Source organism: Asparagus officinalis, chromosome 7 (assembly GCF_001876935.1).
Source record: "Asparagus officinalis chromosome 7, Aspof.V1, whole genome shotgun sequence".
Classification (NCBI taxonomy): Eukaryota; Viridiplantae; Streptophyta; class Magnoliopsida; order Asparagales; family Asparagaceae; genus Asparagus; species Asparagus officinalis.
This window is the reverse complement of record NC_033800.1, coordinates 25,269,881-25,288,625: the sequence shown is the minus strand read 5'-3', so window position 1 is coordinate 25,288,625 and position 18,745 is coordinate 25,269,881. Positions and strand designations below refer to the sequence as shown.

Sequence of the window (18,745 nt, the reverse complement as noted above, 5' to 3'; positions counted from 1 at the left end):
GACATCTGACACTTTCTCAGCGCTGAAGCTTGAGGATGACAGCGCATTTGAGAAAAACTGTGAGAACAAGTACGGAAACTGAGAGGTTGGGCTTCTTTGAAAATGGCTGCTTATGAGCAAACATTGCGAACAAAATTTGATGTTCTTTGCAGTGGTCAATTGAGTTGGAACTACCAAAAAAAAGGAAAAAAATGCAGGAAAAGAAAATTTGTCTAAGATAACATCTTGCAAATTCACGTATGAAATTGATGTGGAAAGACTTGCATGTTGATTTTCAAATTGCTAGTAGAATGCTAGCTAGCATCAAGAAACAAGATGTAGACATCACACTAGTTTCAAGATAAAAAAGGAAACAGAAAATTACCCTAAAATATCGCGTCACACGGAAGGTAGAGGGAACTGGAAAAGTAAAGAACAAAAACAACCATGAATATCTCCTAATATGAAATCTCATTAAGGTACAACACATCAAAGACGACAACCTCCAAAAAGACTCATTTTCAGTCTACAACATCTCTATATTCATCGAGGCATATAAAAGAAAACACAGCACAATCTTTTTACAAAATAAACTATGGTTAGACAAATGAATAAGGCAAGAAAATCGTGATGATAGTTGGAACCTATTGGTATTGATAAAACATGATGGTTTTATTTCTGCCGGTGCTATGACTGGGTGGATCCATAAAAATAATTTTCTTCAATCTGGCTTGGAAATCAAACAGGAGGAAAACAAAATGCCATTGTGATGGCTTCTCGTAAAAAGTGCCCAAATTGAAATATCTATGGAGTTAATCTTGCACAAAGGCGCCAATATGCTCCAGGATGAAAGAGGGATCTCTCAAATACCCAAATATCACGTACCAGCACCTGCAGAATGCAAGCAGTACTCTCAATAGTTACTGAAAAACGCACAAATACAAAAGAAGAAAAGGGGTAGAATTTTCCATTTCGCTATAAGTACAAAGCCTTCTCCAAATACAGCTAATACGTACTGGGTTATAACTTGATGTATCCTGCCAGTAGGATAAAGGTCGAGTTCCCTAATATTGCGAGAGTAGTTGTTTACTATTGTTTAATCTCACATTGATTAGGGACAAACTTCTTTGTTTCCTTAAACACTATAAATAACATTCTAGAAAGAGCTAATAAACTCACTAGGGTTTTCCTACTTACATGGTATCAGAACCAACTCTAGTTTGAAACTTGTTGGCCACAAATTTAATGCGGATTTAAAAAAAAAATTGTTACCGCTGCGTGAGTCTAGGTTTCAGCCCATTAAAAAAAGACATTCAACCTGCGGGGGCATATTAGAATATAAAACAATAATCCTCGAGCATTATCATAACTTTGGAGTTTTGTATTGGCTAGAGAGACTTTCACACCTAACAAGTCTTGTTGTTACAAAACAGATGCATAGATTGTGCTGTTTTAATTGTTGAATTTCTAATCAAATGTTTGAAGCACCAAATATCACCTACAGAATCTTGCCCCGGAATGCTAAGAACCCTTGCCCCAAAAATGCTTAATCAAGGTTACCAAACTGATTGAAACGTTACTGTGTTTTCCTTATCATTCCCTGAAGCAATCCAGTTAGAATTGGTACAATATGACCATGATGATACAAAATTTAGTGTTTGCTCAATTGATCCAAAAAGTATTGTTGGACAGTTAATAGAATGATTTAATAGAATGACCTGTATCTTGTGCAAGATAAATACTAATGCTTGTGTCATGTCTGCATGAAAACTAGCCTAAGTGGTCCAGCATAGCAGAAGAACCCAAGGTTACAGAAAGCACTAGGCCGCTTAGGCGTTTGACCCGACGCCTAGAGCCTAAGTGGAGACCTAGGCAGGGTCTAGGCGTTTTCATATTTTTTTAGTTTTTAATTATAATTACTGATAGTAAATGCCAATGTTATAGAAAATTTACGCGCGGAACTAACACCTACACATATTTCTTAAGTGGTAGCGGAGGAGGTTTGCTACAGGTTGGGTGAGGTAGACGTGGTGTTTATAATTGAAGTTTGGAGGAGGTTGGAGGACATGGAGGCTGCAACGGAGAAAATCTCGATTACTGCCTAAAAAGTACAGTCCATGTAGGTAGATCATGCTCTCCTAGACACTCAAAATTTAGATGGATTGCCTAGACGCGGAGGCTTTTTAAAACATTGGAAAAACCTGAATGGAACTGTAACTGTCATCACAGTGACCTTTTATCTTGTTTCCAACTCTTCTCATAGACTATTAACTTTTAACTTTGTGCCTAAAATTGCATAACAAGTTTTTTCTACCCGCTAACTAACATCTAGGATTCTTTGGCAAGCCCTTCTCTTGTTGACTATCAAGGTGGCCAAAGCAGAAAAACTTAAAAGGTTGATGTCAGACTGTCGGCCTTTATTTTAAGGTAATCAAATATCTATTAAATTTAAGCCTTCTGTCTCACCCTGGACTGGGGAGCCCATTGACGCGATATAAGCCCTCGGACCCACTGAGTGCAACAATTATTTTGCTCAAACCATTGCCAAAATGACCAACTATTGTTACCATTGATTCTCATGATCCATCTTATAAATTCATACATACTTTGTAAATTCCCAATGTGGTACAAATAAATGGTATCACAATCTGTCCGACTCAAGAACGCAATGTCCTAGTCACGGCATGACAAAAGTTCATCCCTCAATCACCATCATGAAATGTAGATTCCATATGTGGTCCCATTGGACTTACGCGAGGTGGCACTTAGCATCACATTACACTTAGTTTCACACTTCCAACTGGCTAACTACTCTCATACCATTAGTCATGTTCTGCACCTGTGAGCCCATTGTCGCAATGTGAGCCCTGAGACCCTCTGAGTGCAACATGACGTTTGGTTCAAACCAGTGCCAAAATAACTAGTCATTATTACACTTCATTTGCATGACCCACCTTATAAACCTATCCATACTTCTGTAAAATCCTGATGTGGGACAAATAAATGGGGGTTTAACTCCTTTTAAGTGCAGGATTGTGATAATGAATCTGATCCTGACAAGGAAAAATTTTGCATGGAGGAAGAGTTTACCTTCAGTAAAGGGACAATATGTCCCTAATACTGCATAACTGGAAGTCTCAATTGAAAAGTCGTGAAGATGTGTAGTATGGCAATGAAAGGAGCCAAAAACATATACCGTTGAATAGTTTAAGCCAGTTGCTTAACGTTACATCCATGTGGAAGTCCTTCTAACTATTATACCAAAACTCTGAAGTTATGGTAATGATTGAGGGTTATAGTTTTATATTCTAACAATACACATGAATGTAAATTCCACTAACAAATAAAAGAAATAGTTCGCAAATCATAATGCATTTTCAAAAAGTTAAAAAGTTTCCTCCATAAAAAATATTAGTCAGGTACTTAAGTTATATTTAAAAACCTAACTGTATAACGGTAGAAAGAATCTAACAGTGTGTTTAAGCTAAATTAAATACCTCTTTCATTTTATCTCCAGATACAACAATACCTTTGGAATCATATGCTTCGAACTTCTGTAAGAAGTAAAAAAAAAAAAAGTTTTGTAACTATATTACAGTCAATAATTGATGATGTTATGGTGGTTGCATGTAGAAACTAGAGTAAATGAATTAAAAACATACAACAACAGGCATAACATGAGTACTGCCAACTGAAAACAGAGTAAAACTTTTAATGAAGCTCAATACCATCCTTGTCAACATACTCGTACTGCATCAAAAGGAAATGAAAAAGAATAATACTAAGCTGTACAATGCATGTAGGGTATAGAATTTTTTTGAATGTTCAATATGAGAGAGGATGTAATAGTTTAAAATTACTGTTCAAGGTAAATTTCAGATATTGTGAGATGAAACTTGTTTACCCTCATGAAGTTGTCATTTCTTATAGGTCCTACACAACAACATAGAAAACATGTAGAAATTCTCACATCTGCTAATTCTAAGACGTGGATTGGGTATAAACTTACAGAGTTATACCTTTCTCATGCCAATACCTGCAAAAAGACTTGCTTATATCTGAATGACACCTCATAAACTCAGCTAAGTTGAAGACAGAGTTTAGTTTGCTTCTCCAAAAGTACTAGTTACAGGCTTGCAAAGATGTACAGATGTACAAAAGGGCACAAATAATGTCAATAGTTTGTAGGCCCAACTGCATCTAATGACAGGTTAAAGTGGAAATACAAAAAGGTCAATTATTCCCAAAACTGAATCTGATTTACTGGTTAACATCCCGATCCACTTAACAAGATTGGAGTCCGAATCCCAATTAACAATGAAGTCAAGCCAGATCACAAAATCTGACAATTCTCACCAGAGGTAAGACATGCTGATTGATCTCGTTCAGACCTAACTATGAGCTGATCCCATTAGCCCATTCAATAGCAGGACTAAGAGTACAGGTCAAGGTCCAAGAAACATGTGACATTAGTTGATATATATGCATTTTTGTAACCCTGTTGGCATTAATAAGGGATGCCTATAAGATCGGCAACATGCAAAACGATAAACAGTAATTTAGCTGTTAACAGAGAACTATATGAACTGGATCACGGTATTGTGTATGTTGCTCAATTAATTCTGCAGTTAAATTAAAAAATAATATTATTTACTGAAATACCAAGAATGTGTTCGACTCATGAAAGCACTTCCTGTGAAGGAGAAATAAATAAACCGTGCAAATACTAGTTCGCATCATAATCTGACAAAAACCTATATTATCAGCATTGGAGCAATAACAAGAGAGATGAAAGCAGAATTAACCTGCTTAGCAATAAATTCAATTGTAAATACTAGTTCACATCATAATCGGAGGAAAACCTATATTGTCAGCACTAGAGCAATAAAGATTAGAGGGATGGAAGAAGAATTAACCTGCTTAGCAATAAATTCAATTGTAAGTTGTACGAAAGCTTTGTCCAAATTATCTTTATCTATGGCAATCTGCAGAAATAGCATGTCAAGAAGTGAAACACTGAGAGGAACCAAAATGAGTAAACATATCACAATCATTATTATAACAGTGCAAATTCTGGGGATTTAGAATTGCAATTGATTATCCAAGGTTCATCTCCTTGTCTCTTGTCCTTTTACATAAAAGCTCTATCAATTACAAAGTTACGATTTAAAGCAGATTAAATACGTTGTTTTGTGTAGAATGTGCCATGTAATTCACATATATAGATTTGGAAAGATTCTTGCACATGCGTTGCATGCATCTGAACTATAGGGGATCCACTGAATGCACATTAAAATCTCAAAATGAAATAGTGAAAATGTATTTTATGTGTGAGATTTTCAATGACCAAAAAGCTGACTGTGACCTTTATCACATTGAGAGCTATAGCATCAACTACAAAAACATTATCTGCTCTGAAGAAAAAAAAAACATAATAAGAAGAAATGTCACTCACCATTCGAGCCCGTAATGTTCGAATACTAACAATAGGTTCCACCAATTCCCAGTGAACACTGCTCCACATCGATTCTCTTCGTTTCAGTTCATTCTTCAGGGTCTTCAATCAAAACAGCAGCATCAAATTGTTAGTTATAAAATATGACGCTTTAAAGCAGCCGGGGAACGAGACACTTGTGTTCAAAGGATAAAGGATAGAGCACAGAAGAGAAGATATCTTACAGAATACATCTTCTCTGTAGATGCTTTCCTTAAAGATTTTATATCCCCAATTGCCATTAGAGTATTAATCTGAAAAAATAATGAGTGAGCAAACATAACCGACTTATTCAGACATAGAAGATTGTATATAATACGCCTTGATTGAGAATATAAAGAATGAACTACAAGTGAAGAATTTGGAACTTGGAAGATGTGTGCCCTGGTTCTTGAGAATAGTTCCTTGAACTTTTATGTAAATACCTTGGAAATAGAAAATAAAATCAGTGGAGAAGAACCTTGACAGGAACTAACATCAAATCAGTAATGGATATATCATTATCAAGGCTTCCAACTAGCTAACAGGTATGTATATAATCATATTTGCGTGCATGCACAAGCGCGCTTGTGTATCTCTGACTGCATGCATTATTAATCCAGTGCATGCTTGGTGCTGCCAGGATGATTTGAGCCCAAGTGCTCCAGGTGAAAATTATATGGCTAGCTATTCAAATTGAAATGCATACTCTGGCTGAAACTCGTTATACCCGCCGTCCATAAACTAAGGATCTCATTTCTTTTCAATGTTCTAGTACTATGCAGGAAGTAGTTACAAACTTACAATACAGAACGACATCAAATAAATGATTAAACTATAGTTTAACTGTATACGTAATAATCTTTTTAGCCAAAATGATACATATACAGTTGTCATTATTGAGTTGAACAAACTTATAACTGAACCATACATGTTGCAGACCTTATTTTATTAGCTGATCAATACAAAAAGAGTACCGTTTTTTTTCCATTCCTACACATAAGGTGGCAATAAAATGTTCACAACATCAGGTGGACTAAACCTATAGTTGAACCACCCATACACATAAGCAACTGTGACATCACTCCCTTGCATTTCAGAGAAACATATTTTCAAGTTAAGATATACTGTTCAAAGATCTTTCTTCTACCCCTGAAGGAATATTGATATTCTAATTAATTGTTCTCATTTGCATTTTTAAAGTTACCTTGTTTAGGTTTATGGTCTGAAGAATCATGATGTCTCACCTTTAAGGTTTTCTTTTCTCACTTTTAAAGATGTCTTTAAACCTCCTTGCAGGTTTTGGGTTGTCAATTGATATAACCAACAGCAAGAAAATTGGCAAGAAAGGGCAAAAAAAATTTAGAGCATTTCTATATCAACTTTTCTTCTCTAGGACATCCAAAGCTTTCCACTTTTTTCGGTAGAATATCTGTAGTTCAACTGTATTTTCACATTGTAGATTGCTCATTATGTATATACTATGTAAGAACAGTCGTGCATTTGTAACTCCCAGAAGAAGAAAATTGTATCATAGATTAATAGAGTCATACATCACTGAAAATCACTCTTTTTCTTGTATTTCCAAATTTACATTGATTTCTTTGAATTTTGTATTTCATGCATTCTTGTTGCTTATGGAGCAATCGCAACCACTACTCAGTGCATCAGCCAATATGCTACCCCAAATGTTACCATAATGATAACTAGCCTAAGTTGAGACCCTGCTTGAGACTACGATTTAAACTTTTAGGTATTGAAATTATACTTATCTTATGTTCATTTTTACCACTTAAAACAAGAATGAACAGAAAAAATGAAGTTTCAAATGAAAACCACTACTAAGGTAAAGATCTTCTATGAAGCAAAATCGTAATAAAAATGGTTAATATCTACTTAAAAATCTCAATATAGTATATCATATCATACAATTGTCAAGTTTCATCAGGAAATTGTAGTAGGCTAGTAGCATATGCAACACACGAAGATTTTTGCCTAAGTCTTCTTAAAAGTTTTTGATAGTCCCAAAAGGACAAAAGGAGGGAAGAAAGGTTTCTCTTTCGGCGCATTTTACTTGTGATGAAGCTTCATGTGTTTATTATATATTTTCCAAGCATAGACCCACATGTAAGTAGTTTTCTCGCAGGAGTGAATTGAGTGATGTAACAGCAGGAACAAGTGAATACTTGTGCCTGGTGGTTAGTATGATCTTTAAAAGGATTCAAGGATGTCATTAATAGAAGCGAGGTGGTTACTCTCTTCAATTGCAAAGAGAAAACTAATAAATTTCTGCTAGAATTAACAAGTAGATATAGTTCCAGCCAAATGAGTCGATGTCAATGTGAGAAAGTGTACTTTCTATGTTGGAGATGCTAAATAACAAACTTATGTATATATGTTTATTCCTGCCTGTCTAGCAAGGTAATCTTAGTCAAAAGCTCTAATTTACTTAATTACTTATGCACAAAAACAGAAGAAGAAACACAAAACTTCAACGATTCTATGCTAAATAACAAACTTATGTATATATGTTTATTCCTGCCTGTCTAGCAAGGTAATCTTAGTCAAAACTCAAAAGCTCTAATTTACTTAATTACTTATGCACAAAAACAGAAGAAGAAACACAAAACTTCAACGATTCTATCGGAGTGAGCGTAAAGGTGTTTCTCAGTTAAGTAGTGAAAATGAATTATCATCATAAATCATCTAAGTTTTCCCCATCCATGGGGTTGACTATGGAGCATGAAAAGTCCGATAAAGATGGGATCAAGGTTTACAACCTGTTGTCAATTTTGTTACCAGACTTAGAACTCTGCTAACTGGTGCCAACCATAAAATTCACAGCCATGGTGACTACAGGTATGCCACATAGAGTTGATGGTGAGCTAACAGGTAGTAAACTATATTCCTTTGGAAAAGAAGTTTATGTGCATGCAACAGAGAACAAAGTTTGATATTGCTCCAGATTAAAGAGTTTAAATAAAGAGGAAAGGGGCAGATTTCCTACAAACAATTGTCTTCATCTCTATGACACAAAATAAGGAAAAAATTAAACCAAATCAAAATATAAATAAATAGATAAATAAATAAATCAAGGAACATGATCTGCAGACATTCTGAAAATAAAACTAACATTATGGCATAACTATTCTAAATTATTAAGAGGCTATTCAGTTAGTACATTTCAACATACCTCCTTGTATAGTCGTACTGCATGCTGATAGAACAGTTTTTTAGAGTATCCGGTTGTTTTCCTCAGCCTGGTAATGGCATATGCGCTCTTCAACTGTAGGATAGAAAAAAAAAACATAAACAACACTTGATTTAAAATGTATTAAGGAGAAAAAGAACAAAAACAAAAGAAAACATTTTGGAGTTTATGGAGCTATCTCTCCATAAATGCATGCATATGGAAAAATCATCACAACATGCATAAAAAATTGCATGTATAGGCGTGATAAAGATTTTTTTTTCCCTGATGCAAGATCATAAAATGAGTCAAGAAGAGTCATACAATTATGTCCAAAAAATCATTAGCTCAAACATACAAAACATGCAAGCGTGCGCACAGGGATTCATGGACAAGTTTCGCAGCTTGGACAAGGACAGACACAGACATGCATACATAGACATGCAAGCACACACAAATGCATGCACACATGTGAACTTAGACACAAATAAACACAGTAAATTCGTGGACAAGCTCAGCTGCTCAAATGGACACGCAGTCGCAAACTCATAAATAGAAGAGAATGCTCTTGCTCTCGATCAGAAAATGAAATGGCCAAGAGAAGTCTAGAATTGGTCAGACAAACTCACAAATAGGAGATAATTCTTCTCCTTCCCCATCCAATTTCATTTGCTGGTGAAACCAGCATTAAATAGTTCATGTAACTTTTTCAATCGTTTGAAGAGAGAATTCTTTGTGGCCAGGAAAATTTTCAAATAGTTTCAAAATGAGCATGAAGAAATGGAGTATCTTCTTTTCTTCGCGCTAACACACAGGAACATGGCCACAAAAAAAAAATTACTGAGATAAAAATAACATACCTAGAAACAGGAGAACAAAAGGAGAAACTTACACGCAGGGGAGAGGGAGGGGCAATGTTGTTTTGTAGTTCATCTTACAGTAGCTGAACAGTTTTATGATGTAGTGCAACTTATGTTTGTTCCTCTAGTACTTGTCAGAAGAGGTGAGGAATAACATGAAGGTGTTCATTAAAAACTGACCACGAATTTGCTAAAACAAATTAACATACTTATCATAAGACAACCAAACTCCTAAGATGACGTAAGCAAGTGACCAAAAATGTATATATGAATGGGACTCAAAAACAAATATTTGTCTCGCCAGCTTCAACAATAAAAACGTACCAACTACAAGGAAAATCGCCCTAAAGAAACAATCTGTATAATTGACCAAGAGATTAAATTTAGAGTACACAAAAATATATATATATGGCCCAATACATTAATCATGATTTAAGCAATATATTGTAAGCTTAATGTTAAGGAAAAAGGGGGTTGGAGGGGGGGGGGATGAGATAATAAGATAAACTACGCTTTCCAAGAAAGATAACATATAAAACCTGCAACTCGGAAGGAGTAATCTTGAATCAGCATGCAAATAAGAATACCTCCAGAATGGCATCCTCCTTCGTTCTTTTCCAACCACTTCGAGTAAACCATCTGAATCGGAATAGTATTGAGATCTATTAGTCATACATATGACTATAGAAAGAGAGCAACATGACCTACTAGTAAAGAATCATCATGATCCAATAGTTTATCCCCTTTGTAGGAGAAAGAGAGCAACATGACCTACTAGTAAAGAATCATCATGATCCAATAGTTTATCCCCTTTGTAGGCAAAATTGTAGTAAAAAACCTACTAGTAAAGAATCATCATGATCCAATAGTTTATCCCCTTTGTAGGCAAAATTGTAGTAAAAAAATGTACTCAAGGAGCTCTCTAGAGTTTTATGCTAAGAAGTTTGAACCACCTTTATGAGGTGTTTGAGCCATAAAAGCATGAGAAATGCATGTAATATTTCTCTTTAAAAAATGAAGGAATTCATGTTACAAGGCCATATCATGGATTTTGCTTGTCCTTCTTCAATGGAATGGCAATAACTCACCTTTAATTTGTTCTCGTTCAAAACGTTTACATGCTAGTTATATAAAAGTAGCTCCCATATCTAAATCTAAGCAATTTTTCTAAAAAGAATATGCCGACTATACATAGGCTTTAGTGTGATGTAGATACCATATATCCATCATACTATAGAAAGGACATGAATCACAAAGCACTACAAATGGGATTGCTGACCACTGAAAAACACATAAGAGCAGGGAGCAAATGTCCAGTACATAAAATGTGCTTACCAATCCAAACTCCCAAATCCATATAATATCAGCACTATGCACATGAAAATAGACGAAACAACGATCCTGAAAACCTTTTAAAAAAAATCTTCTATTACAATGGCAGGAATAACCAGGTTTGCCATCTAGAATTCTCAACTAAGCAATATTCTGGCAGCTACAGAAAGTCCTCTACCATTGTGGATTTTCAAAAACAAAACTCAAAGATATTGCTACTCTAAGGTGGTATAAATTGGAATGCAGGTCTCAATGCATGCACTAATTGTCATTTTAGGGGCGGTTTGCTTGGACGGAAATGGAGTTACAAGAGTAAATAGAGCAACTGGATTTGTAAGTAAATTGTTTGCTTTGCAACTTTGTAGTTAGGAAAGGTAAATGGACTTGCATTTTGTAGAAAAAACTTGCAGCAAATGCTACAGCTAATTGGTGGGAGGAAAAACTGCAAGGTTCAAAAAAGGAAATTTAAAAATAAAAATAAATTCACCTCGTGAAAAAAAATCTTTTTAAATCCAAATAGAAAAGCCTATCTACACCCAAGTTTCCTTATATGGCAAACTTATGTAGCTTTTCCACTAATTTTTTTTCAACCAAACACTAAATTTACATTTGAAAGACATTTGCTACACTATAATTGCAGATATCCAAACAATGCATATGAAATTGACTTCATGCAACAAATGTTGCATGCAAACATTTGATGATGCAAAATTTGCTGCAATTTGTTTTTACAGCAAATTGCCTCTTAATGCAAGGTGATGAAGTTAAAATTTAACAGCTCAATCCTGCCCTTTGAAGAAAGAGATGCCTCCGAAAGTAAAAGACCAACCATAAAGAACAGCATGAGGTTTCAAATAGACAAATAGTCAACAAATCACCATTTGCAGTAGCACCGTAATCCAGATAAATAAAACGCTATGTGCTATTAACCAAGCTATAGATTTGAGACAAATAAGAAAGTATCACTTAGAAGACTTAGAATAGCAAGGCGCGCCACCTTCTCAAATAAGGATGGGCACGTCGAAAGTATACCTTGTCTGAACTACACGAAAAGCTATATAAAGAATTACTTATAACTGTAAAAAATTCAGAAGAGGTGAAGTCTTCGAAGATCTAGCATATAATAAATGTTCACTTGTTAATATGACAAAAGAAAAAATTTATATGACTAGGATGATAGCTACCTTTGCCAAAAAGAAATAGGTTCACGAGGCTTATATGGTTCATAGACAAAACCAGGGCTCAGCATGGCCACCTTTAAGGCAACCTGCACAAGTGAGAATCATATCAAACTATTTTGCTGGATTAACCATTTATAATGGATAACTACAGACTACTTGAAAGCAAATAACAAATAAAGACAGTACAAATAAAAGAGTGATTTTTCCTAACAGTGCAAAAATGAACTTGGACTTTTCATTAGAGCACGTATTTTATTTACATCATCTAACTTTAAAAAATGCCATGAAGTAATCGGTATCTACAGTTATGGCATTCGCATATCCTGAGGTGTAATCCTGAACAGACTATCTGTTCCATCTGAAGTTCGATTGCAAGCAAATAAAAGAATAGGTGTGCTTGTGCCCTACAAACTAGGGCATGGTAGCTGTCTAGGTGATCGAAATATGGTAGGTAAGGAAATGCTATGGAACGAGATTTCCCAAAGAGAAAAGGCCCTTTCTTCCATAGATGTACAGGAACCTACCCAACCTAACTGAGTGAATTGACGATAACGTATGAACCATGAAGATACAAAGAATAGGATAACCAAGTTTGATAGGGCCCAAATACCAAAAGGTTGGGAGGGAGGGGGACTTTAGAGATCAGAATGGATAGTCAGAGTCAAGATATAAGTATTTTCAGCATCTAATTCAAAGGGCTTATCTATGTCTCAGCTAAAAAGATGTTTAAGCAACTGGTGCATTATAGGAACATTCGTGTATGAGGTCCGAAATCCAACGAATTCAACATATAAGAACAAATGTCTAGCACACTTTTTTTTGTGCATGCATTATGCATGTAACGTTTACCCTTCTCTTCTTTTCCTATAGATATGTAATAGAGAGCTTCAATTAATCATTCGCTTCTTGCTATGAATAAAATTCCATTATCAGCAATGAATAATATTTCTCCTAAATGGATAAAGTTTTTTGTTAGCATTTCCGATTGGACTAAACACTGCATCAATCATCCTAAATGGATAAATATGTTTTGCTTTCATTGGATATGGGGAACTGGTGGATTTTCTTTAGAAAATATTTTAATTATAGAATTTATCATCATGAGCACACTATTGCACAACATGCCAACAAAGATGTTCTAGAGATTACACATTGCAATAGCACAGGCACGGCAGCATCGTGTACAATACATTTGTCTGACAGAACATGGATTCATAAGAGTATCTTTTAATAGTTTTTGAGTTTTTCTTATTTATCAAGTCCAATTGTGAGGAAATATTTTTGCTGCTCTATATATAGGTCAATATGCCAAATTATATTATTGACAAGACTCATAATTCCCATCTCTTTCTCAATTCCAATGTGAAATATTGGCAAATTACATGACCAAGCCGATGATCCCATACTACTTATCTACACCAGAACTTATGCTTCTACCTAATAACATGAAGCCAATAGTAAACTACTTGACACCAAATCCCCCTTCAAAATATCACACCATTGAGGAAGAAAATAAAGATATATTTGATCCCCTACTCGTTATCTACACTCAAACTTCTGTTTGTACAAAATATCTTTGAGTCAATAATAAATTACCTGACACTAACCCTGTTTCTAAATATTAATGCATGAAAGAACAAAACCAAACACCATTCCAATCACCAGTGCATTGGGGAAAAAAACCCAACAAAAAGAGAATTTATACAACACCTGCCGTGCTCCACGAGGCAATTTTTCTGTGGATGTCGACATCAATCTAGCACTTCTAGCATTGACTGGGAGCTCAGAAACCTGAAGCTAAAAACACATAATTAAAAAAGACAAAAAAAAAAGGCCCAGAAGTTGCAAAATCATCAAAATCTGATCAATTTACCTCATGGTCCGATGCCGAAACCATAGCATTCTGATCAAGAATGTTTTTAATTGTATAAGAGCATGTTACAGTACTCGGATGGCTGATTCCTGATTAAAAAAATTACTCTTTCACCAACAAATTTGTAATTGATCGAAACAAGCAGAGAAGATTGACAACTTACCTCCATTTGCTGCAACCGAACAGATCCGATAGCTTCGAGAACTGAAGAAAAACAAAGTAAATGTGTGAGAATTTAGCATTTGAATCGAAAAATGAGGAACGGAGAGAGAGACGAGATTTACATAGAGGGGGTCTGCAAAGGTTGCCACGATCGATGGAGACGACGAATCAATTGGAATCGAGCTAAAGCCATTCGTACGGATCTTGTTGAGATTGAGAAAGAGGGTGAGCACTAAAACCCTAGGAAAAGTGAAGAAGGGTTTAAGCTTCGAGCGGACAAAATGGAGGAAGAATTTTTTTTCCGGACAAATTTTCAAAACCAACCCTTTTAGCATTTTATTTGCAAAAAAAGACCTATTTTGAAAATAATTACAAAAACCGACCTGTTTTCAGCCCAGCGCTGAAAACAGGTCGGTTTTTGTAAAAAAGTCTCCGAAACATCACGGGAGTTCAACTCCCGTGAAGTTTATCGAGAAATTAAACTTCACGGGAGTTGAACTCCCGTGAAGCTTAATTTTGCTTAAAACTCCACGGGAGTTCAACTCCCGTGGAGTTACAGTCGAAAATTTCCAGCGAACCGAGTCTCTGGCAAATTGTGACTGCAACTTCACGGGAGTTGAAATCCCGTGAAGTTGCAGTGCCAAATTTCCAGAGACTCGATCTCTGGCAAATTTTCGACTGTAACTCCACGGGAGTTGAACTCCCGTGGAGTTTTAAGCAAAATTAAGCTTCACGGGAGTTCAACTCCCGTGAAGTTTAATTTCTCGATAAACTTCACGGGAGTTGAACTCCCGTGATGTTTCGGAGACTTTTTTTACAAAAACCGACCTGTTTTCAGCGCTGGGCTGAAAACAGGTCGGTTTTTGTAATTATTTTCAAAATAGGTCGTTTTTTGCAAATAAAATGCTAAAAGGGTTGGTTTTGAAAATTTGTCCTCGGGGATGGAGGAGCCGTTTTTGCCTTTTTTCCAGCTGCGTTTTCATTTGCCGTTACCTTTTATGAAAAGCCCACTGACTTCTCAGAATTTGCATGTTCGTCCAAAGCGAAAAAATAATAATAATGGAGTAGCTTATCTAACTACCAGTTAGGGAGTATATTAGACAATTTTTTGCTAAAACCTTGGGATCTTTGATAATATAATTGTTTCTAGTTTGTATAATAAGTATTTTTGCTTCATATTATAATGATGAAAGAGAATTGACGTTAGTGAACATAATACTGATTAAATAGAAATATTAGTAGGTTAGCAACTAATGATTAATGAACCAGTTCCCTTGTTTTCCATCTAATTGTATAAAAAAAAATCAGAAAATTCAAGTTTTTAAATTTATTAAACACGCTCAATGCTCTTTATTTTAAAAAATATTTCACCAAATCATTATGTTTGAGATACACAAATTAACAAGGTGTGACCAAATTGCCAATTACTCTTGGTATAAATATAAAACCTTCAGGTGTATTTACGGAAGAATCCCTACCTTAATTAGCCCAGGAAACTTTACAAAATATGTACTTCAAGACAATCAAATACTTAGTATCTTTTACGTTGCTATCAAACGCTTCTTGTTCTTGTTTAATTAAGAACAATCCAGCTATTTCGATATTCCCAAAGTGACGAAAAGACTACTGAGGTTGTGTTTATTTTTAGCTTGGAATAAGGGGTTAGCAAAGGAATTCATTTCGTTTTTGTCTTCTTAAAGTTCAAGTTTAGTTATCATTAGAGCTAATGAATTACTTTTGGACAAAAGACAAGCTGTGTCGGGACTATCTCGGCAGATAGGTGCAAGAGAATGTATATCGACCTCCGGCGGTGTATAGGGTCTCCACTTGAACTGAAATAAAATAAAACATTTATCAGTATCATACAGAAAAACTATAATATTCATACTTCTTGAGTTTTATATTTACCTGTTCATGTGGTTTGCAATTATCTAACTCACGTGAGTATCACCTCAGTGTGGTTTGCAATTATCCTGTTGTGGAGAACAGAACAAGTGGCATTCAAATATCAAGTGACTACGATATGGGTCTCATTCATGTCTTACACGACGAGAAGCGTTCGGTCGAATTGTTCATTGAAAAACATCAGAGAGATTTGGGCAAATCGTTGAACTACGAAGGAATGTATTCCCGCATGTTGGAGGATCCTGAAGTTGATTCTGTAGGCTTTTTATCTCCTCAACAAGATGAATGTTGGACACAATCACAATACATGAGCGGTCCTTCGTTCGTGGGCACTTCGAATGCTTTCGATACTAACACGGGAATTCAAGAAGATAATGCAAGTGTTGAATCCGAGAATGATGAAGAGGAGGGATTACAAATTAATAGCATGACCTTGATAGATCGTGATGACGGGGAAAACCAACACATCGACGGGGCTTATGTTAATAATGAGTATGTCGGCTTAGAGGATCCGCCGCCCGATGAACTTCAAGGAGATGAATGGATTGATAACTCCGCGATGGAAAGTGTTCCTATTGGCACTAATAGCGGTGTTGATACACAGGCCGAGGACTTCTCATTCATCAAGGGAGATCTTTACGAGAGTAAGGAGAAATTGATCCATGCTATTCGCACGTATTCCATTGCAAAAAATGTGAAGTTCAGGCCAACCAAAAATAATACTACAAGCTATAATGTGGTTTGTTTCTATCGCAAAGATGACGATGTCGAAGATAATAGTGGACACCACGACGGCAATGCGAGGTGTCCGTGGAAGCTTAATTCACGCTCGGGTTCAAGAGTAGGTGGGCAATTCAAAATCACGGCATACAATGGACTCCACACTTGTAGCAATCCTCGATTAGAGATGAATAACAAGAATGCGTCCTCTTCTTTTATATATCGATTGATTTTACCGCATCTGAGGGAGGATCTTGATCTAAGGCCGAAAGATATCCGTCTTTTAGTGCATAAAGCCACCAACTTGGATGTATCATATCACAAGTGTTGGAATGCTAGGAGGAAGGCGATGATAAAAATATTCGGGGATTGGGATAAATCGTATGAGATCTTACCTCATTATCTTGAAGCACTCAAAAGAGAAAATCCGGGGACTGTCTACGAAGTATCTTCGGACCCCGTTGATGGCGGAGAACGGCGGTTCACCGGTGTATTTTGGGCATTTGGGCCCTGTATTGAGGGGTTTCGTCATTGCCGTCCTCCTTGCTGCGGTGGCGACGGCACAGGGGCGGAACGAAGGGTTAGGGTTTTGGGCTGTCGGGCTGGGCACGCGCGGTTATATAGGGGAGCCAAAACTCCACGGGAGGTCAACTCCCGTGGAGTTTCAGTCGAAATCCCGTGAAGTTTAATTTCTCGATAAACTTCACGGGAGTTGAACTCCCGTGATGTTTCGGAGACTTTTTTACAAAAACCGACCTGTTTTCAGCGCTGGGCTGAAAACAGGTCGGTTTTTGTAATTATTTTCAAAATAGGTCGTTTTTTGCAAATAAAATACTAAAAGGGTTGGTTTTGAAAATTTGTCCTTTTTTTTCCTCGGGTTAGTATCAGCCAACTCGCTTAATTTTAGATGAATAATATTGGAAAGGCCCGCTTACCTTACAAAATGGACAAATAATTATTTTCAAAATAGGTCGTTTTTTGCAAATAAAATACTAAAAGGGTTGGTTTTGAAAATTTGTCCTTTTTTTTCCTCGGGTTAGTATCAGCCAACTCGCTTAATTTTAGATGAATAATATTGGAAAGGCCCGCTTACCTTACAAAATGGACAAATTTTCAAAAACGTCTTGTTCAGAAACTTATTTGCTAAAATAACTTATTCCGAAATTATTTACCAAATTCAACTCAGCTTGAATTTCGCGAAAAAGTCATGGGACTTAAAAACCCGTGAAGTTTAAGCCTCTCATAACCAACTTGATTAGGAGGCCCAAACTTTTACACGACTTCAAATCCCGTGAAGTTTCAGGCTAAAATCGCTCTCTGGAATTCAGTCTGCAACTCCACGAGACTTGAAGTCTCGTGGAGTTGTAGGTTTTAAAAAAACATGCACAGAATGTGTGCATGTTTTTTATATACACGAAAAAAATTCCAACAATATATACACATATTTCCGCCTCATTCACAATAATATACATAAAATTTTCGCCTCATTCATAACAATATACATAAATCAAACAATACACACAAAATCACATACATACTGAATTACAACAATATTCATAAAATTCAACCATGATTCAAATAATACACAATAAAATCACATATATAAACAATAATCGATCCACAAAATTAACAAATTTGAACAATCTAACCATATCGTTCTTGAAATTCACAGAACAGGCTTGATTGGCCGCTTATCACTGCTTTGATTGAGAGGTGGAGGCCAGAGACCAACACCTTTCACATGTATATAGAGGAGTGCACGATCACTTTACAGGACGTGGCCGTCATACTTGGGCTCCGGATTGATGGACCGGTAGTTACGGGCACCGACGATCATAGTTGGCCGGAGGTATGTGGCCGGCTACTTGGACAGGTTCCCGACTTGAGGAGTGGTGCGATGAAGCTATCGTGGCTTCGTCAGACATTTCAGGGCGACATACCAGAGGATGCCTCTGATGAGACGCTCCAGTTTCATGCTCGTGCATACATATTGCACATGATAGGGTGCGTACTATTTCCTGATGCGAGCAAGACTCTCGTACATGCACGATGGCTGCCACTGCTGGAGGA

General features: G+C 36.2%; 1 protein-coding gene across 3 annotated transcripts; it reads right to left on the bottom strand.

Annotated features, from left to right (window-relative positions):
* On the bottom strand, nt 413-14,342 carry LOC109849078 (39S ribosomal protein L45, mitochondrial). 3 transcript variants are annotated; one of them, XM_020418865.1, is made up of 12 exons: nt 14,173-14,342; nt 14,052-14,092; nt 13,889-13,977; nt 13,726-13,812; nt 12,019-12,101; nt 10,090-10,141; nt 8,646-8,738; nt 5,659-5,727; nt 5,435-5,536; nt 4,896-4,964; nt 3,477-3,533; nt 413-870 (listed from the first exon to the last, which is right to left on the bottom strand). In XM_020418865.1, the coding sequence occupies exons 1-12, from the start codon at nt 14,241-14,243 to the stop codon at nt 784-786; spliced, it is 900 nt and encodes a 299-aa protein (XP_020274454.1). In that variant the 5' UTR covers nt 14,244-14,342; the 3' UTR covers nt 413-783. The 3 variants fall into 3 exon arrangements, with proteins under 3 accessions (XP_020274454.1, XP_020274455.1, XP_020274456.1); XM_020418866.1 differs by having other exon boundaries at nt 13,726-13,806; XM_020418867.1 differs by having other exon boundaries at nt 13,889-13,978; nt 14,065-14,092.